The sequence below is a fragment of the Megalobrama amblycephala genome, linkage group LG14, assembly GCF_018812025.1.
Source record: "Megalobrama amblycephala isolate DHTTF-2021 linkage group LG14, ASM1881202v1, whole genome shotgun sequence".
Classification (NCBI taxonomy): Eukaryota; Metazoa; Chordata; class Actinopteri; order Cypriniformes; family Xenocyprididae; genus Megalobrama; species Megalobrama amblycephala.
Window position 1 is genome coordinate 45,295,747 of NC_063057.1, and position 21,393 is coordinate 45,317,139.

The window sequence follows — 21,393 nt, forward strand, 5'->3', positions numbered from 1 at the left end:
ATCAGTTTATCATAAACACGAATTCAGGTACTGGAAAGAAGTGATGAGAGAAACTGAGTTTTTTAAAACTCTGAATCAATTGAATCAATTGCTTCGAAAAATGATTCAGTGATACTTTTTTTATTATAATTATAATAATAATTATATATTTATTCTATTTATTATTATTATTGTCAAGGTATCAGAAACAAGTAAACTGTAAAAATGCGAAAGTTACGTACAATAAAATAATGAAAGCAATTGATCATTTATAAAAACATTTGCATGTTCACATAGTCATATATATATATATATACATAAACAAGAAAAACAACAAAAAACTTTAGTGAAATAAAAAAGTTAAAACAAGTTGTTTTAGGAACTTGATGAAATGTTCTGGATGTACGTTACTTCTAAAAACAATGAATAAAGGATTTGAGTGAATTTACTGGTGAATGTGAATTTTGTAATTTTGCAAGGACCAATAATAGATTAATAATAAAGTAAATTTAGCTTTTGTATAAGGGCCATTCTACTGATTTGGTGCAAACTGCTGTCCAACAACCAAAAAACACATTTAAAAAGCTATTAAGTATTCAAATTTTAGATGTTTACCAAGATCCATCTATTATCTGTTGAATCCCACAATAATATTAAAAATATCAGTTAGCTTAATATACATATAATCATTTATTGGGTACTTTTAATTGGGAGGTGGCCGTACCGAACCCTAACCCCTTTTTAAAATATATATTTTTGATTTTTTTTAAAAAGTGAAGTTAAAAATTATTTATATTATATTTTATTTATTTAAAAATGTGTCCCACATTTTCATGTCACTACCGAAACAGTGCATGTTTTAGTCCATTGTCTGAGACACACTTTACATTTTTGATCCGGAAATATTTCCCACCTCTCATAACCTCTCTTTCATAGTAGATAGGTACCATCATTTTGAGTTAAATGCAGGCCCGGCTCCACGGGGGGGCCAGGGTGGGCCTGGCCCACCCAATCAGAGGCTTGGCCCACCCAGAGCCATAGAGAGTACAGTATCCATATGACAGCGACTTCACGCACATCGCAGCCTCCTGTCACTCACTCAGCGCAGCGGCAGGCCTCGAGACTCTCGTTCGGTCCGGTTGAAGCGTTTTTGTTATGATAACAACTGATACGACAACTTTAGCATTCATTCATTCAGTGTTTCCCATTAATGACCCTGTGCGCCGCCACCGTTTCATAATGAACCGAAAATTTAAAACATAAATGGTCTCTACATTGTATTTTGCCAATTAACTAAAATCGAAACCGTAATGGCTTTGTGCCTTAATAAAGCACCAAAATATATACAGTGATTAAGTATTTACTATTTAGTCTGTTTGTGCTGCGTGTTTTAAAGAGAAGTGCGCACTTTGCTCACACGATTAGCTGGCGATTTGGTGATCAAAATTAAAGCTCAAGGATTAGAAATTGGCTACAAACTAGTATTTTAATTTTCCTATACGTTGTGTAAAGTAGCCTAACCAATATATATATATATATATATATATATTAGATTGCATTTGTTACAATAGCCTATATGGATATTACTGTCATGTATGTATTATTATTTTATTGTTATAATTGTTTGGCATCCTAAAACACCTAAAACGATGTAGACTTTATATCACAACTAAAAAGATGTTTGAGCCCTCTTTAATGTCCAGGTGCAAGTCAATGTTGTTTCTTTGGTCAATTTGCACACTGTACATGAGTTGAAGCTCTTAATTTTGAGCTTCCAAAGTGCACCAGATTGATGCATTTAACCTTAAAATGTACAAAATTTTCTTACGGGGGTGCATGCCCCCGGACCCCCCTAGAGGAGGTATTGGACAAAAGTTCTAATTTCGTACAGTATAAACAGCTCGTGCAAAACATTTTAAATAATAAATGTTGCAAATATTATTTGTGTTATCTCACATTATATTTTGTAATGTGATTTTTCAAAATAGTATAATAGTTTATAACAATAACAAACAACCCTAACAATTGCCTTATCTATATCAATAGACATGTGAGATTAAAGCATTAAAGCCCCCCACCAATCCGACCGGCCCACCTGGAATATCATTTGGCCCACCTTTCATCTCATATCTGGAGCCGGGCCTGGTTAAATGTGTTCAAAAGTCTGAAAATCTGTGTGTAACTTTAAGGAATATCACTACCAAACACCTTTATTTCTGCAATTAAGCAAACTTTTTTGACTGTAATTCCATAAAATGTAGTTTTTTTGTGTGTACAACCGTTCAGAACTGTGCTAGATAACCATGTGCATCTTCATCATCTTTGAGCTATTTGTCACTAATTTGTCACTAAATTGTAAATTGTCACTATTGTTTCGGTAGTGACATTGTTGTTTTGGTAGTAGTGGTGCAACGGATCATCATTGATCCGTGATCCGTTCGGATCAATATCTTCGGTTCGGCACACACGTGATCCGCGGATTGATTTATGAAAAAAAAAGTTGTGCGCATATTCAGTCCACACACAGCGTGGTCATGGCGAGCGGAGGAACGGAGGAGCTTGAATGCCCCGCGTCATTTAAATCCCCTGTATGGGAGCATTTTGGCTTCCCTGTCAAATATAATGATGAAGGAAAGAGGTTAGTGGATAAAACCGTGACGGTGTGTAGGCACTGTGGCACAAGAAAGCCATATGACAGTGGAAACACATCAAGCATGGCCACGCATTTGAAGCGACATCACACCGGTGTTTCACTGACAGGAGTGAAAACGAAGGCTGCTCAACAACCGCTTATCACCGCGGCATTTAAGCAGCCCCTTGCTTGCACAATCAGACCGGGCTAAAGCCATCACAAACGCTATCGGTGTGTTTATAGGTGCAGACATGAGGCCATATTCGGTTGTGCAAAACGAGGGCTTTAAACACATGCTGAAAGTGCTTGAGCCACGTTACGACATCCCGTCGCGCACCCACTTCAGCGAAAAGATTGTGCCAGATCTTTATGAGCAGGAGAAGAAAAAAGTTGTGGATGAACTATCCCGAGCATCCTCTGTTGCGCTCACGACAGACGGGTGGACGTCCAGGGGAACGGAGAGCTATGTGACGATAACCGCTCACTTCATCACAGCAGACTGGGAGATGAGAAGTCCGGTGCTGCAGACACGCCCGCTCTACGAGAGTCACACAGGCACTCATCTTGCGCAGGTACTGACACAAGCAGTGGAGGAATGGAAGATAAAGAGGCCCAGTACTAATATCCCAGTCACAACTGAATAATGCCAAAAATCAAATAAATGCAGTGAATGAGGCAGGACTGGGCCCACAGATAGGGTGCTTTGCACATGCAGTGAATTTGGCATCACAGAAGGGAATCTCAGTCAATAGGATGGACCGCCTCCTTGGGAGGATCAGGAAGGTGGTTTCCTACTTCCACCGAAGCACAACAGCTGCTCATGTGCTTAAGACAAAGCAAGAAATGCTAAAGCTGCCTACTCATAAGCTCATACATGATGTCCCAACAAGGTGGAACTCCACTTATGATATGTTGGAGCGTTATCTGGAGCAGCAGGCAGCTATATACTCTGCATTGACCGACAAGACCCTGAAGAAAAATGTCAAAGACATCATCACCCTGTCTGATGATGATGTGAGAGTGGCAGAGGAGGTCCTCCAGGTGCTTAAACCCCTCAAAACTGTTACATCTCTGCTGAGCACTGAAACTTCACCATCCGTGTCAATGATCCTGCCGCTGAAAACAAGGATTCTACAATCCATGGCTCCAAGTGTGGAAGACAGCACCATCACTCGAGATGTCAAGACTGCCATTAGAGAGGACCTGAAGCCCAGATACACTTCACCCCCTACTCTACAGGACTACCTTCACAGATCTACTGCCCTGGATCCGAGGTTCAAGTCCCTGTCTCACATGGACCCTGCCCTACGCCAGAGGACATACAGTGACCTCACCACTGAGATTGTGAGCAGTCTGGGCACTGAAGACTGTGATGAGGTAAAGAAAAATAATATTCTTTAAAAATGATAAATTTAAATCTAAATAATTTTTTTATTTTCAGTATGGCTTTTATTAAATGTTATTGCCACATTTTCATGTCTATGAAACATGAAAATAAATAATAGGTTTAATTAATCAACTAATTCTTTTTCTGCAGGGTCAAGCTGCAGAGCCAACAGGAGCAAACTTGGACACATCTCCTCCACAAAAGAAGTCGGCGATTGCAGAGCTTTTTGGAGAGACCTTTTCCAGCAAAGACATGGACAGCAAGACTCCTGCTGACATCATCAAAGAGGAGGTGGCATCCTACCTGGCAGCAAGCGGCATTACAGTGGATGGTGATCCACTGACATGGTGGAAAAGCAATGAGTGTAAATACCCTCATATTGCCAAGATGGCAAGATGCTATCTCGCTGTGCCAGGCTCTTCAGTTCCTTCCGAGAGAGTGTTCTCAACAGCAGGGGACATAGTGACTGCAAAGAGGTCCACACTCTCCCCAGACAATGTAGACATCCTTGTCTTTTTGAAAAAGAATTTGAAATTATAAGCTCAGGTATGCATTGCTTTCTTTCTTTTATTCTTCTTTGATGATGTGGACATAGGCTTTATTTCACTATCCATGTTTAAAGGAAGGAGATATGCCTTTTTATGTTGCACTTTAAGTTGTTTTTCATTAATTATGTTAAAAAGAAGATATTATGCCTTGTGCACTTTAAGTTGATTTTATATATTTTAATTTAATAATTTAAAAGTGTTAATAAACAAAAAGACAAAACTTATGTTTATTTGTCTTGTCTTTTTTTTGCTGATCCGAAAAATGATCCGATCCGTGACTCTGATCCGAGAAACGATCCGAACCGTGAGTTTTTTGATCCGTTGCACCCCTATTTGGTAGTGACAATAGGGAACACAATCGTTTATTTGGGAGAAATAAAATGTTAGTACAATTACGCAAATCATTAGTGTTTTAGTATGCGAGTTAATATTCTGTAATGTTATGTGGTCGCTGCCGACACATTACAGTCACTACCGAAACATGGGATGTTTTGTCAAAAATAAAGTATATTGAATTATCAACTAAGATGTTATTATAGTGTTTGGTTCAATGTATATTCAAACTACTGAACCTTTAACTTTGAAATCAGTATGATTAACTCTATGCTTTTTACAAAGAAACGTTGGCTTAAAAATACAACAAATCTCATAAATTACTGTGAACATAAAGGAGGAGTCCCGGCTAGTAAGCTATATCGTGTGTGCGGATGCTGCTGGTGGCGGATCTTTCAGCTGGAATGCAATTAAACTTCTAATTTTGATGGCAATAAAGAAAGTTAGAAACGACAATCATCATTGACAACTGTTGACTACAGCAAAACCGGGTGCGTGCGAAAACGTCTCGGTTACGTATGTAACCCTCGTTCCCTGAAGGAGGGAACGGAGACGTACGTCAGTAGTGACCGACGAATTGGAATCAGGATATCGCTTAGAGAGCCCTATCATCTTCGTGTAAACTAAAACAAGCCAATGGAATTGGCGTGCGATATTTGCATAATGCGCACCGCCCCCGACAGGTGTATATAAATAGGAAGCGGATGCAATCGCACTCTGTTTTTCGCTGAGGAGACAACTGGTGTCCGCGCTACAGCGAGGGTACAGAAACTGTGGCGACGGGACGTACGTCTCCGTTCCCTCCTTCAGGGAACGAGGGTTACATACGTAACCGAGACGTTCCCTTTCAGTCGGTCACGTTCGACGTACATCAGTAGTGACCGACGAATTGGGATCCCAACTAAAGCGCCACAGTTACGAAACCCCTTCCAGTGCCCAGCGCAAGCTCAGCCGCCCATAGCACCGGCTGGCGGTGAAGGGGACGAGCTTACACCGAGAGAGTCTACTGCTGTCTAACCACTACCCACTAAGTAACTAGACTACACTGGGGAAGCGAACCCGTAAGGGACGCTGCGGAGACCACTACCTACCCAATGGGGGAGGAGTTTACGTGGGAATACACATATGGACTGGCCCGGGGGGCAGTACGCATATGGAGTCCCTGGGATGGCTCCACCTGGTTAGGGGGAGACTCATCTGACAGGTGACAGCAGAGCTGGCTCTGCTAAGGGAAAGACACGGACTCGGCCCGTAGGGAGTTTTAAACCGTGGACAATTACACATATGGGACTGCTCACGTAGAGGGGTCACGACATATGGGCCCCAGCCAACAGACAGCGTCAGCGACGGATGTAGGCCTGGCACCAGACACTCCGCAATGTCCGAGCCGAAGGGGGAGGCGGAGGAACTCGACAGGGTTCGCCAAGCGGGGAACTCAACTGGAGTGAAGTATGCACGTATCCGGCCAGTGGCGGGAATGGCATTGCAAGCCGACACTTAGAGCAGGTACAACACGTCTACCGACTAGTGGATGCGAGTACACGTGAAGATACTGGCTCTACACGTAGGCTATAAAACCTAGCGAACGTGTTAGGTGTCGCCCAGCCCGCAGCTCTACAAATATCTGTCAGCGAGGCGCCATGAGCCAGCGCCCAGGAAGAGGCCACCCCTCTGGTGGAGTGGGCTCTCAACCCGAGCGGGCAAGGCACGCCCTGGGATTCATACGCCAAGGCGATGGCATCCACTATCCAGTGGGCCATCCTCTGCTTGGAGACAGCCTTTCCCTTCTGCTGGCCTCCGTAACAGATGAAGAGCTGATCTGAGGTCCTGAAGCTTCGCGTTCTATCCACGTAAACGCGCAGAGCGCGGACGGGACAGAGCAAAGCTAGGGCTGGGTCTGCCTCCTCCGAGGGCAGCGCTTGCAGGTTCACTACCTGATCTCTGAAGGGAGTGGTAGGAACCTTGGGCACGTATCCAGGCCGGGGTCTCAGAATAACGTGAGAATCACCGGGCCCGAATTCTAGGCACGTTTCGTCGACCGAAAATGCATGCAGATCCCCTACCCTCTTCAGGGAAGCCAATGCAACCAGAAGAACCGTCTTAAGAGACAATAGTTTCAGGTCGACTGATTGCAAAGGCTCAAAGGGATGACCCCGGAGAGCTGTGAGAACCAGGGTCAAATCCCAAGAGGGTACGGAGGAAGGGCGAGGAGGATTTAATCTCCTCGCTCCCCTCAGGAATCTGACGATCAGATCGTGTTTCCCCAGGGACTTACCCTCAACTGCGTGGTGATGTGCGGCGATAGCGGCAACATACACCTTCAGGGTGGAGGGAGACAGCCTTCGCTCCAACCCTTCTTGCAGGAAGGAAAGCACGGATCCGACCGAACATGATCGGGGGTCCTCTCGGCGAGAGGCGCACCATTCGACGAACAGGTTCCACTTCAACGCATAGAGACTCCTAGTGGAAGGAGCTCTAGCGGAAGTGATGGTGTCTACAACCGCTTGCGGGAGATCACTCAGAACCTCCGCATCCCGTCCAGGGACCACACGTGGAGGTTCCACAGATCGGGACGCGGGTGCCACAGGGTGCCCCGTCTCTGAGTCAGGGGGTCCTTCCTCAGAGGAATCGGCCAGGGAGATGCTGTCGCGAGGAGAATGAGGTCTGAGAACCAGGTCCGAGTGGGCCAGTACGGAGCCACTAACAGAACCTGCTCCCCGTCCTCCCTGACCTTGCACATGAGTTGTGCGAGAAGGCTCACTGGGGGAAACGCATGTTTGCGCAGACCCGGGGGCCAGCTGTGTGCCAGGGCATCCGTGCCGAGCGTGCCGCCGGTCAGGGAATAAAACCACTGGCAGAGGGCAGTTTCCGGGGAGGCAAACAGGACTACCTGGGCCTCGCCGAAACGCTGCCAAATCAGCTGGACCGCCTGGGGGTGGAGCCGCCACTCGCCCGCAAGTAGATGCTGCCGTGACAGCTCGTCGGCTGCACGGTTGAGCACACCTGAGACACGAGTGGCCCGAAGGGACCTCAGAACCTTCTGACTCCACAACAAGAGATGGCGGGCGAGTTGCGACATGCGACGGAAGCGTAGACCACCTTGACGGTTGGTGTACGCAACTGCCGCAGTGCTTTGTGAGCGGACTAGAACGTGCTTGCCTGACAACAGCTTCTTGAAGCGGGCCAGCGCAAGACGAACCGCTAGCAACTCGAGGCAATTGGTATGCCAATGCAGCTGAGGCCCCGTCCAAAGACCTGTCACTGCATGCCCGTAGTACGTGGCCCCCATCCCGTGGCAGAGACATCTGTGGAGACCACAGCGTGCCTGGACACTCGTTCGAGGGGTACTCCGGCCCGCAGGAACGAAGGGTCCAACCACCGGACAAGGGTGCGACGGCAGCTCGGTGTCGCGGGGACACGGAGCGTGCCGCACTGCCACGCCCATCTCGGGACCCGGCCGCGGAGCCAGTGTTGAAGCGGTCTCATATGAAGCAATCCGAGCAGCGTTACCGCGGCTGCAGATGCCATATGCCCCAGGAGCCTCTGAAAATCTTTCAGTGGAGCCGCTGTCCTGCGCTTGAGCGAGCTCAGGCAGTTCAACACCGACTGGACGCGCGCCTCGGTGAGACGCGCAGTCCGTGCGACCGAGTCTAGCTCGAGACCGAGACAAGAGATCCTCTACCCGGGGGCGAGTTTGCTCTTGTCCCAGTTGACCTGAAGACCCAACCGGCTGGGAGCTACAACCATGTCGGGTAGGACTTTGTACTGACATGCCCGACCCTCGAACGCAGACCGACCTAGGAAGGGTCTGTGTCGAGGCAGAATCGAGACATGAAAGCACGCGTCCTTCAGGTCCATTGCTGCAAACCAATCCTGGGGACGGTCCAGGATTGGCCGTAGCCCACCGCCCTTTTTTGGTACAGTGAAGTAGGGGCTGTAGAACCCCGACTTCATATCGGCTGGAGGGACCGGCTTGATTGTATCCTTCGCCAGGAGGACAGCAATCTCCACCCGGAGAACAGGTGCACTGTCCAACGATACCGGAGTGAAGTGGACAGCCCTGAAGACCGGGGGACGCCGGGCGAACTGAATCGCATAGCCGAGTCTGATAGTACGAATGAGCCAACTGGACAGGCTGGGGAGCGTGATCCACGCTTCCAGACACTGAGCCAGCGGGACCAAAGGCACCACAGACGCACCGGGGGTGGGGCAGCAAGGCAGAGAGGGACCCGACCCGGACGGCTTGGGGGCGGCCCGGAGTGGGGTCGGACTCTGCGAGGCAGCAGTGTGCATGGGAGACAGCGCACGGGGCGCGGTCTGCACCAACACACTGCCACCTGCTGGCGAATGGGGAGGGAGCTGTCAGCGGCGAGGCGGAGCCTGGCACACTGGCAGACACCCCTTGTTGTGACCTGGAGTTTGAGGAAACTGCTCTTTTTGTGAAAAAGTGGGTACCGCTGGACTCCGGAGAGCCAGCGGCGGTGGACAGACAAACACAAATTCCCCCCGGCCCTCCTCCGGGGGTGGGAGAGATGGTGGAAAACTCTCCCGAAGAGCAAGATCCTTCCCCTCCAGGTTGCCCGTCTCAGTGCCGTGTTTTGCTCTTGCGTTTACCACCGGGCTTAGCGGAGACGGGCTGGGCACCACGCCCGCGACCGGCACCCTGCTGTCTGGCTGGTGTAGGCTGCTGCTTTGCCGTCTTAGCAGGGGCGGAGGACGATGCAGGCGGGCGCCCTCGGCGACGAGCGGGCTGAGGCTGAGCCACGGGCGGCTGGGTGGAGGCAGCAGCGGCATGACGTGACTGATAGCCTCAGCCTGCTTCTGTGCAGCGGAGAACTGTTGGGCGAAGCTCTCCACCGCGTCGCCGAATAGGCCGACCGGGGACACGGGGGAATTTAGGAACCGCTGCTTGTCGGCATCCCGCATGTCCGCGAGGGTCAGCCAGAGGTGGCGCTGCTGGACTACCAAGGTAGACATCGCGTGACCAACAGCGCGTGCTGTCACCTTCGTTGCCCGGAGGGCAAGGTCAGTGGCAGCGCGCAGCTCCCCCAGCAGCTGTTGGTCAGGACCTTCCTGGGGCATCTCCGACAGCGCCTTTGCTTGGTGAACCTGCAAGAGGGCCATCGCGTGCAGGGCGGAGGCAGCCTGCCCACAGGAACTGTAAGCTTTCTCAGTCAGACCGGCTGAGAACTTACAGGCCCGGGACGGGAGACGCGGCTCACCACGCCAGCCAGTGGCTGTTGGACACAACTGCATCGCAACAGACCGCTCGACTGGCGGGATCCTCGCGTACCCCCTGGCTACCCCGCCGTCCAGGGAGGTGAAGGCGGACGGGGGGCCAGGCCTGGTACGGGCACTATACGGTGTCTGCCAAGACCTGGTCACCTCATCATGCACCTCCGGGAAGAAAGGCATTGGGGCGGGACGCTGAGGCTGCCCAGCGCGACCCCCCCCAAGTACCAATCATCCAGCCGAGATGGGCCGGGACAGGGTGGAGGGTTCCACTCGAGCCCGACGCACAAGGCTGCCCGAGAGAGCACAGCCGAGAGTTCGGGATCCGACTCGGCCACCGCTACCGTCCCGGAGGGCGGCAGCGCGTCCGGATCTTCCTCCCCCGAATTCTCAAACTCGCCTTCCGACGCAGCGATCGACATCTGATCCTCCGCCGGCGCACCAAAGGTAACGGCTGGACAGTCCGAAGAGGGCCCAGCGGAAACCAACGGGCGAAAGATGGGTTGCAGTGCTGGCGAGGGGGCAGGGGCCCGAGGAGCGTTTCCGCTCGGCGGGGGAGCCCTGACCGTTATCCTCAGGCCGCCCTCCCTATACAGCGCCGTACCGTCCTTCCGGTTCCCGGGCCGGAAAAAACGGTCGTACGCGGCATAGGAGAGGGGACTCCCGCTTCCTGAGACTTCAGGAAAGGAGAGCCTCGACCTCAGCACCGCGATGGTCATGTTCCCGCAATGGGAACATGAACCATCCACAAAAGCTGCCTCAGCGTGCTGAACGCCCAAACACGAGATGCAGCGATTGTGCCCATCAGCAGGGACCAGGGAACGACCGCACCCAGTAACGCACAGACGAAATGACATACTGTCAGGGTTCGTCTGTAAAGCTCTTTTAGAAGGGGAAGTCAACTCACTCGTGCTGAAGCACCCAGGGAGCGACGCAATGTGTCAGGTACACCACTCCCTGACACACCGAGGAACCGGCCCAAATCGCTCACACACACACTCTTTGTGTTGCTGTAAAAACAGCAGTTTTAGAGCTTATAGCTCAGCTCCTCGGACACTCGCGACCTCGCTGAACGTGCCCTCTTCACCAGCACTGAAGCTCGCTGTAACCCTCTTCTTGAGGCAATGTTTTAGTTCAAAAAACAAACGAAGAAAGGAGTCTTCAAACAGGACACCAGTGAATGGCTCCGAAGCGAAAGACAGAGTGCGATTGCATCCGCTTCCTATTTATATACACCTGTCGGGGGCGGTGCGCATTATGCAAATATCGCACGCCAATTCCATTGGCTTGTTTTAGTTTACACGAAGATGATAGGGCTCTCTAAGCGATATCCCGATTCCAATTCGTCGGTCACTACTGACGTACGTCGAACGTGACCGACTGAAAGGGAACAAGAATAAATATCAGCAGGGCTTTTGAAAGGTGATGTGAACTCTGTGTTTTGAACAGGTTTAAAACAGACCCAGAGACGGCTTTTTTCTGCTGGACAGGTGAGACATTTCAATGATTCATTGGGTAATTAGGTAACAGTAGCGCACTTGTTCGCTTAATCCATACAGTTATGGAGTTTACTTTGCTGAAATTTCATTCTCGCTTTGCTATGGTCATTATGGTAAATTTCAGTTATTTTATGCTAGCTATGAGAGCAATTCACCTCTACATCTAAAAAAGCACATCTGTCGAAAAAAAGCAAATTATGAATTGTAGCTTTAAAAAAGCCAAACAGTACATCTGTAAAAAACAAAGAAAACCCCAGAAGAACATTGCAGTTAATAAAATGATGAAATTCAACCCAACATAGCTGTGTGAGGACAATCCCAGAAGAGCAGTTTCATCATTATCCCAGAATCCCAGAAGAGCAGTTTCATCATGGGCGCCACAGAAAGAACAACTTGTCTATATCTGACTTAAACCATTTAAAAAAACTTTGACAGGGTGAAATTTTTGTAATAATTTGAATGAAATTTCTGTAACCTTGTTAGTTATTATTTATTTCAAAGGCAGAGTCCATCCTTTTTTTCAATCAATATGGTCAGCTGATTCAGGGGTTCGAAGCACTCGAATCGCCTCATGCTGACGTCACCTGCTGCTCAAAACAGTGTAAATGAACGAGAACAAACACTATAATGACAACTTTTACAAACCAAATCAATAGCAAATGTTTTTATGACAGTGTAATATTACATATATTCTACAAATCAATAAAAAGCAAATGTAAATCATAACAAAAAGTTTGTATGATTTGCATTCTGCAAATCACTCATTGCATTCATAGCTATTTATATTTTTTTTTTTGCAAGTTTTGAGGTTGTTTTTTTTTGTAAATCAGATCATTTAAGTCCATTAACTCTCACTCTGACTCTCAACAGTGCGCTGAACTACTGAACTAGAGCTGACTGAGACACAGCCAGATATTTACTTTGGATTCATTTTTCTTTCTGTTAATTATTCTCTTCTTAAACAGGACAAACACACAGAAAAACTCCTGGTGAAGCGACTGAGATCCACTATTATAATGATGGCGTTTATTAAAGTGGAGAGTGAAGACATAAAGATTGAGTTTATTAAAGAGGAGAGCGAAGATGTGAAGATTGAAAAAGAATTTAGAGTGAAACAAGAAGAAACTGATGAACAAACAGGTTGGTTTAATTCTCAAAGCTTCTTATTAAAATGTCCAATGGTGAAAATGAACAAAAGTGCTGGCACTGGCTGGAAAAAAAAGTTACTAAAAAAGTACCAGCAGGGAAAGAGTTAAAATGTAATGATTGTTTAAAACAATCCAATCATATTCAGTAATGTCAGGCATTGCCGGTTGAGCTGAAGCTGAAGAATGGATGAACACCAGTAAACTGAAGCGCTTTGGAAAAACTCGACCAAAGTGTGTAATGTTGTTGTTAGAGTATAAATAAAATCTGTAAAATTTTAAAGCTCAAAGTTCAATGCCAAGCGAGATAACAGAAGTCGCCTACATCGAACGGCCAGTTTGGACTACATCCCTCTATTTCCTTCTTTAATGACGTCACTAAAACAGTTTTTTGACTAACCTCCGCCCACAGGAATACACAAAAAAAGGGGGCGTGTTGCGCTCCCACGGAAAAGAGCAAGAGTTGCGTTTGTAGAGTGTGTTTGTCGCCATGTCGTCGAAACGCTGTTATTTTCATCCCGCAGTCCAATCACCTTTGTTTGGCCTTCCCAGGGACGCTGTACTTAGAGATCAATGGTTACAATTTATGTTTAACTCAGTTCCCGAAAATTATAATCCACATGTAAAACATCTAGACGTTATGGTAAGAGGCGTGACCTTTCCGGGCAAGATGCGCTAAACTGCTGTCGAATCACAACACAGGAACCGCTGGCACAATCAGAACTCGTTACGTATTTCTGAAGGAGGGACTTCACAGAACAAGGAAGTCATCAGCCCGTTTTTATGACAGTGGAAACAGCGGTTTACAGATAAGTAAATTATGTGAAAAATACTGTGTTTATTTACACGCGAAACATGAACATTTTGTTATATTGCACACAATAAACACAATCAAAGCTTCAAAAAACCACGAAAAACGGGACCTTTAAAAAGTGCATATCCAGTAATGCAGTTTATTTAAATCTACTGGTGAAATCAGGCATTATGAGAACTAGCATTCGTGCCATACATTATTAAACACATTAAGTAGTACATGCAGTAAGTTATTAAATCATTAAATAAGCATCTTGCATGCTTAACATGGAAATATAAAGAAGACGGTGATGCATCTCTCAATATCTATGTTGGACTTGGCAGTATTTGCTGTGAGTTTTTCGAAACATTGTAATCAAAGGTAGCTTTAATCATAATCATAATTTGTTTTGTTTTTGAAATCAGTAACCGTTTCATTCGTAATTGCTGATCAGAAAGCCAAGTCAAGGCTTTTGATTTAATTCGGTGGGGTGTTGGCTGATAGGCAGCTGCTTTCAAACTCTCATATAGGTAGTCCTGATTTTCAGAAAGCATCCAATCTGTCCTTGAAAAAGGAGTTTGCGGATGTTGATTTGTGGTCACTGTGCCCCGTCCACCCGAAATTTTTGGAGGTCGGCCAGTGCCCTCCAGAAACAGGGTTGATCACACATGCCATAGAAGATGTAACAAATAGTGGACTGAGATCAGTCTATAATTAACCAGATCTTCTGGGTCAAACTAGGCTTTTTAAAAAAAGTGTTTAGCTCCCATGTTTTAAAGATTTTGCGATATTGAGAAGCCTTAGTTTTTGTTCGTCGACTGACTAAGTTTTCTCAGTGTGTTCTGCACCGTCAGCTGAAGTTGGTCCTTGTCGGCTTTTTTTGGCTGATTCGACATGTCGGAGCTTGTCGGGCCATCGTGATCATTTTGAATGGCTGTTCAGCTACTGCCACCTGCTGGTATGGAAAGGCATTTCATCTTACGCAGGTGCAGAACGGACATGCTACTTGGCCGTCGAGCGTCGGTTTGGTGTTTCAGGCCAACTTTGGACCCAGATGCTGCCGATGTGAACCAACCCCGCAGTCTGCTTTCGTCACCACTAGTTCATCGGCGTCGGCTTGGTGTGTTCCTGCCTTTATGTAACACCTCTTTCAGTAGCTTAGTGGGTATAGGATCTAATTATAAGTGGGTTTTTATGCTTTACGTGTCAAATGTTTTGATGTCTGTTGCTTTGTGCCATTAAAGTGGGGTTAACTTTTATTTTTTTTTTTAATTCCTTTGTCTTATTTTTAGACCTGATGGCACTGAAAGAGGAGACTGAAGTACTGAATGAAATGGAAGAGAAAGATCAACATAAAAGTCATCCTGGTCTTATAACTGGGGAAAATACTTCCTCACAAAAAATAGTTCAGAAGACAGGAACTAGAAGTCACTTCATTTGCCAACAGTGTGGAAAGAGTTTCAACAGAAAAGGAAACCTTAAAGACCACATGAGAATTCACACTGGAGAGAAATGTTTCACCTGTCATCAGTGTGAAATTAGTTTCACTCTGAAAAAAAACCTTAACAGGCACATGAAAATTCACACTGAAGAGAAACCTTACACATGCCCTCAGTGTGGAAAGGGTTTTGATCAGCGTGTAAACCTTAAAGTCCACATGAAAGATCACACTGGAGAGAAACCCTACATGTGCACTCAGTGTGGAAAGAGTTTCTTTCAAAAAGGACACTTTAAAGAACACCTGAGAATTCACACTGGAGAAAGCCATTTCATCTGCCAACAGTGTGGAAAGAGTTTCACTCAGAAAGGAAGTCTTAACAGGCATATGAGAATTCACATTGGAGAGAAGCCTTTCACATGCCTCCAGTGTGGAAAGAGATTCACTCAACATGGAAACCTTGAAGTCCACATGGTAGTTCACACTGGAGAGAAGCTTTACACTTGCCAAAAGTGTGAAAAAAGTTTCAACCGAAAAGGAAACCTTAATGCTCACATGAGAATTCACACTACAGAGAGCCTTTTCACCTGCCAACAGTGTGGAAAAGGTTTCACTCTGAAAGGAAGCCTTAAAAAGCACATGAGCATTCACACTAGAGAAGAGCCTTATACATGCCCTCAGTGTGGAAAGAGTTTCAATGAAAAAGGACACTTTAAAGTCCACTTGAGAATTCACTCTGGAGAGAAACCCTACATGTGCCTTCAGTGTGGAAAGAGTTGCAATGAAAAAGGACACTTTGAAGACCACATGAAAATTCACACTGTAGAGAAGTCTTTCACCTGCCAACAATGTGGAATAAGTTTCAATCATAAAGGAAACCTTGACAGGCACATGAGAATTCACTCAGGAGAGAAACCGTTTAAATGTGGTCACTGTGAAGAGACTTTCAGATATAAAGTAACCCTCAAGTACCACATCAGGGTTCATGTATGAGAGTGCTGTATCAGTATATATCAGTGTGGAATGAGTTTCACAGACAAGAATCACCTTAGGAATCATGTAATAACACACCAGAGAGTGGCCTTTCATGTGCCATCACACTGGAAAGACTTGCAGAAATAAAGCAAACCTTGAGGTTCACATAAGCTCCCAAGTGGCATTTAGATGAACATGTAAAAATGTTCTGCACATTTCTTTCAATAACAAAATAAACCCAATGAAACAAAAAGTGTTTGTGAAAGCATCTGATCATAGTGATTACAGGCGGGAATGTAATCTTTTGGTACCTCATGATATCTGATTTTATTTATGCATAGATTTGATTGTAGTTTACTGTTTTGTGTTACTTTTCTTATCTTGAAAAAAATCTCACTGAATTAATGGGAAACCTTGAAATTTATTTTTCTTCCCATTTTAGTTAACCCAGTATTATTAAACTAATGCCATTTAAAGGATTAGTCCACTTTTAAATAAACTTTTCCTGATAATTTACTCACCCCCATGTCATCCAAGATGTTCATGTCTTTCTTTCTTCAGTCGAAAAGAAATTAAAGTTTTTGATGAAAACATTCCAGGATTATTCTCCTTATAGTAGACTTCAATGGGCACCAAACAGTTGAAGGTCAAAATTAGTTTCACTGCAGCTTCAAATTGTTCAACACGATCCCAGATGAGAAATAAGGGTCTTATCTAGTGAAACCATTGCTCATTTTCTGAAAAAAAAATTGAAAATTATATAAGTTTTAACCTTAAATGCTCATCTTGAACTAGCTCTCTTCTTCTTCTCCTCTATTAGAATTCCAGCAGTGTAGATGCTGCTAAGTGTATTACTGTCCTCCACAGGTCAAAGTTTGAAAAAGAAAATGAGTGATGGTTTCTCTGGATAAGACCCTTATTTCTCATCTGGGATCGTGTAGAACAATTTGAAGCTGCAGTGAAACTAATTTTGACCTTCAACTGTTTGGTGCCCATTGAAGTCCACTATAAGGAGAAATATCCTGAACTTTAAATTCTTTTCGACTGAAGAAAGAAAGACATGGACATCTTTAATGAGATGAGGGTGAGTAAATTATCAGGAAAAGTTTATTTAAAAGTGGACTAATCCTTTAAGTTTACTGTGACCATTATAAACATGACTGGCAGTCTTCTGTAATAAAGCAAGGCAGCTCTAAGACAAATAGATAAAACAATTAAAATTCCTTGATACAAAAATAAAAGCTTTTGCAACACACTCAACTCAAGCACAGCATTGAGTCCTTTTCATGGCTTATTGTGATTAATAACACTAACATATTAATAACTTTAAGTAGTACAGAAGTTTAAGAAATGTAACACATTAGAATATTGATTTTTTTAATTGGCAGAAGATATTCATATGTAAACCGATTTTCTTCCCCCACCCCTAATAGCGATGTGAATTTTTGCACCAGCTCTGTAATTCAGCACTGCAGTAAAGTCATGTTCCATTTATATTTATATAGCAGTTTATACTAGAACCACTTCTGATCATAAAATCGAAACAGACTCACGATTTTATGACATACTTTAATTTATTCACATACAGAAGTTCTATATTTTATTTTACCATTGATATCAGCAAATTCATATCTCACAAGTGATTAAATGTTAAAATTATCAAAATGTAATAAAAGATATCAGCAAATTATTTATTTTACAGAAAGGGGCTAACTCGCCCTAGTCAATCAATGAAAAATCTTCAATTAGATCAATTCAGTGGTCAAATGTTCAATTTAAGATCCATAGCAAAGGTTAAACCATTTTTGTCCTCCAGTGATTTTGAAAGGATTATTCATGCTTTAATTTCTGTAAGACTAGATTATTGTAACTCACTGTATATGGCTGTTAACCAAGTATTGTTAAACCGTCTTCAACTGGTTCAAAATGTGGCTATTAGACTTTTAACAGGCAGTCATAAAAAATGCATGTAATGCTGGTTTTAGCCTCACTTCATTGGTTGCCTGTGCAATACAGAATTGATTTTAAATGATTATTGTATATAAAGCATTGCATAACTTGGCCCCACCATATTTAGTTTGAGGGATCTGAACCATATATTTCCATATTTTCATACATTTTATTAAGTAGACATCCTTTTCAGAAGTAGTATGGGCAGTTTGGCAGTATTTGATTTGAATTCAACGTCTAATAAACACAATTAGAACATGTATGTACATTATAGCTTGCCTCCACATCGGAAATGGTGAATCTATCATTTTTTCTTTATATTTTTTTTCCTCAAAAAATAGAAAGATTGGATATTATACTTTGATCTCTTGGCATGAAAACTAATTGGTTTTCATATTTGGTGACTGATTTTCAAAATAAAGTACAGAGGAGCATTAATTTATTAATTTGCAACAAGAAAATTTTCACTGCAAAAGTTTTTCTTACTTAGTATTTTTGTCTTATTTCTAGTCCAAATATCTAAAAATTCTTGAATCAAGAAGCATTTACTAGATAAGTAAAATTTATATTTATATTTTATTTTATTTATATTATATCTTGTTTTCTGAAAAAAAATAAATAAGTGATAAAATTATGTGCCACCGGGGTAAGAAAAAAAATCTTATTCAAATGGAAAACAAGATTATATTTCTTACCAGATTGGCGGATAATTTTGCTTGTTTTAAGAAAGATCTCTAGGGTTTGCCTTCTCACGATAACATATAAAATTAAATAAATAAACTTTGCATGCCGTAGTTTACACAGGACTAGCGGGAAATGTGCATTGATACACCTTTATTCTACATGTCATGTTGTTATTTTGATAAGTGAACTGTCTTTGTGGTGTTAAGAGAGGGAAAGCTATGGGTGATTTTTTTTTTTCACTACTGCTGGGTGTGTTCTTAAACAGTAACGTTAGAGAAATACCATCTTTTCAGCCTGCCACTGTAAATTTCTATTTTTCTGCACTAAACAAGCAAATTTTGCCTAGATATTTTCAGAAATGATAGACATGTTATAGCATAATAATTTAATGAAAACCCAATTTTAACCAAAAAAGACATACAACCTATTATTTGACTTCCCTGAAAATGTTCCATTGTGACATCCGATGGGTTTTCCCAGATCGCATAACATTTTAGGACCCATTACTTGTGAATAATGTTCAAATTTGGCCCACTGTCTAAGTTTTGGTGCAAGGGAAGCATGGTCCTCTGAAAAGACAAGCTCAAGCTGTATATAATTTTATAAAAAATTTACATCTTATTCTCCTAAATTGCACTATAATTAAACATATTAATCAATGGTTCAGCACTTTTATTTGGAACCAGAAGAATGCAAGACTGAAATTAACTCAGATGCAACTTTCCAGACATAAAGGAGGTCTGGCATTTCCAGATATTAGATTCAGTTTGCTTAGACACTGAATCACTCAACTTAGGCAGTGGTTTACCTATATCATTAGCCTGTCTTCCGCTTGTTTTAGATGTTAAAAAAATTCTGGTCTAGGGCAGAACAGGATTGTTAGTAACACATTATGAATGTTAAAGTTAATCAGAAGATGGGAAGGAAAAGCCAAAGCTCTGTCGCCTATTACTCCAATACAAGAAAATTTAGATTTTCAGCCTGGAATAATGGTGTGGCAAGCAGGACGAGGCCACGGCCTTGAGAACGGAGTGATGCTGATGGCATGATTGGTAATGAGTGTCACCTGTGCACCACACAGGTCTCGTATCTCAAGGTGGAGCTTTGGAAGCATAAAGGGAGGAGCGACAACAGTGACGGATGAGAAAGAACTAGGCCTGGGGGTATTCCAGAAAGCAGGTTATATGACATACCTGGGTATGTTTAAGAGTAAATAAGCGGATAACCTCAACTTTCGGTTCCAAAAACAGAGGTAACTTTTTAGGGTATGCAAGTAGCCATAGCAACTTGCTCTCTCTAGAGCAGGTTATATATATATATATATATATATATATATATATATATATATATATATATATATATATATGTATATGTGTGTGTGCATTAAGTAGGTTGTGTAAATCACCATTAAACAAAAGAATGAATGAAGTAGAATGGCGTCTGTTTCCATGGTGAATCATCGATTCGTCGTTCGGTTGAGAATGTCTTGTGTGTTAACCAGGAACATACTCTGGGTTGGCTGAACTTACTCCCGAACGATTTTTTCGGAACCAGCAAACCTCAAGTAAGCAAGGTTTGGGTTAATAAACCCAGAGTTCAGGATATATGTGACGGTAAGTTAACCTTGCTTTCTGGAATACCCCCCAGGACTTTATGCTTTGTTTATGTTTGTGCGGTTAAGATTATTTGAAGGCGGACACGCTAACATCACTTTTGAGCAGCAGCACACAGTTTGGGAGGCACTCTGCTATTATTTTCTTTAAAGCTGCAGTCCGCAACATTTTTGTGTTAAAAATTTAAAAAAATTATATAATGCGAATATACAACATGAATCCATTTTCCAAACCGTGTTTTTGTCTTATCCTGAATCATAATGGTACACTTATAATAAGTGTTTATATTCGGACTATTTCAGACCGGACTGGTAGGACCCGCCGCAGAGTATCACAGTAACTGCGTGACTCGCCATAGACATACACAGAGAAAAGTAGCTCCGGCTAGAATGTTCCTCCGCAAGATGCGTGCAGTTCTGTTTATTAAACGCTAGAGGGCCAAAAATCGCAGACAGCAGCTTTAATTCTGACACTCTTACTGAAGGTTTTGATATACTCAGACCGGAGAACTCAAAAGAGGAGAACATTTTAACATGTAAACAGCATTCTGGTGCACTCTGACAAGAAAATAAATGGAAAAGACAACATTTGCTTCAAGTAAAAACAAAAAAAAATATTGACACTAGGGCTAGGCATTGGCACAAATTTCACAATTAGATTACATTTGGATTCAGAAGCTTGTGATTTGATTCGATATTGATTAATTTGGGGCCTATTAGGTACTGTACATGGCAAATTTTCTCAAAGGAAAAAACATCTCTCAACTATAGCTATTGCTATAGAGGGAACCACAGTTGGTACAGTACATCATTATAATATTAAATGTTAAAATTAATTGATTCGTAAGCTACTTACTATCACGCTAGGTGGCTGTAGCAAAGCACACAACAGAAATATCTTCTGAAGACTTTTAATAGAATAATTCCAACAATAAACTGCAGAAACATCAAGGAGAAACATACCACGCTGTTGGCAAGTGATAAAGTGGCAAGTATAAAAACCATTATGTCTATGGAGAGTCCCTACAAGTATAGTGAACCAGGTGTGTGTATGTGTGTGTGTTCAAGAGAATATTAAGAACTGCCAATGAAAGAGTGTGAGATTTTGTCTAATAGGCAAAACTGTAAAGTTTGGGTGCAGAAACCATACCTGATATTACAATATTAATATGCAAATAACTACACA

General features: G+C 43.5%; 2 protein-coding genes across 3 annotated transcripts; both read left to right on the plus strand.

Annotated features, from left to right (window-relative positions):
- Nucleotides 1-3,284: 3,284 nt before the first annotated feature.
- On the plus strand, nucleotides 3,285-4,889 carry LOC125245858 (zinc finger BED domain-containing protein 4-like). The gene is made up of 2 exons (XM_048156660.1): nucleotides 3,285-3,988; nucleotides 4,149-4,889. Exons 1-2 carry the CDS (start codon nucleotides 3,365-3,367, stop codon nucleotides 4,536-4,538), a joined length of 1,014 nt encoding a protein of 337 aa, XP_048012617.1. The 5' UTR covers nucleotides 3,285-3,364; the 3' UTR covers nucleotides 4,539-4,889.
- Nucleotides 4,890-11,511: 6,622 nt separating this feature from the next.
- On the plus strand, nucleotides 11,512-16,472 carry LOC125245832 (gastrula zinc finger protein XlCGF57.1-like). 2 transcript variants are annotated; one of them, XM_048156615.1, is made up of 3 exons: nucleotides 11,512-11,601; nucleotides 12,576-12,750; nucleotides 14,841-16,472. In XM_048156615.1, the coding sequence occupies exons 2-3, from the start codon at nucleotides 12,627-12,629 to the stop codon at nucleotides 15,977-15,979; spliced, it is 1,263 nt and encodes a 420-aa protein (XP_048012572.1). In that variant the 5' UTR covers nucleotides 11,512-11,601; nucleotides 12,576-12,626; the 3' UTR covers nucleotides 15,980-16,472. The 2 variants fall into 2 exon arrangements, with proteins under 2 accessions (XP_048012572.1, XP_048012571.1); XM_048156614.1 differs by having other exon boundaries at nucleotides 11,581-12,750.
- The last annotated feature ends 4,921 nt before the right edge of the window (nucleotides 16,473-21,393 follow it).

Coding starts and splice junctions, on each gene's coding strand:
- LOC125245858 (XM_048156660.1), top strand. CDS start 3,365: ATGGACCGCCTCCTTGGGAGGATCAGGAAGGTGGTTTCCTACTTCCAC. Junction 3,989..4,148: donor GCACTGAAGACTGTGATGAG/GTAAAGAAAAAT, acceptor CTTTTTCTGCAG/GGTCAAGCTGCAGAGCCAAC.
- LOC125245832 (XM_048156615.1), top strand. CDS start 12,627: ATGATGGCGTTTATTAAAGTGGAGAGTGAAGACATAAAGATTGAGTTT. Junction 12,751..14,840: donor AGAAACTGATGAACAAACAG/GTTGGTTTAATT, acceptor TCTTATTTTTAG/ACCTGATGGCACTGAAAGAG.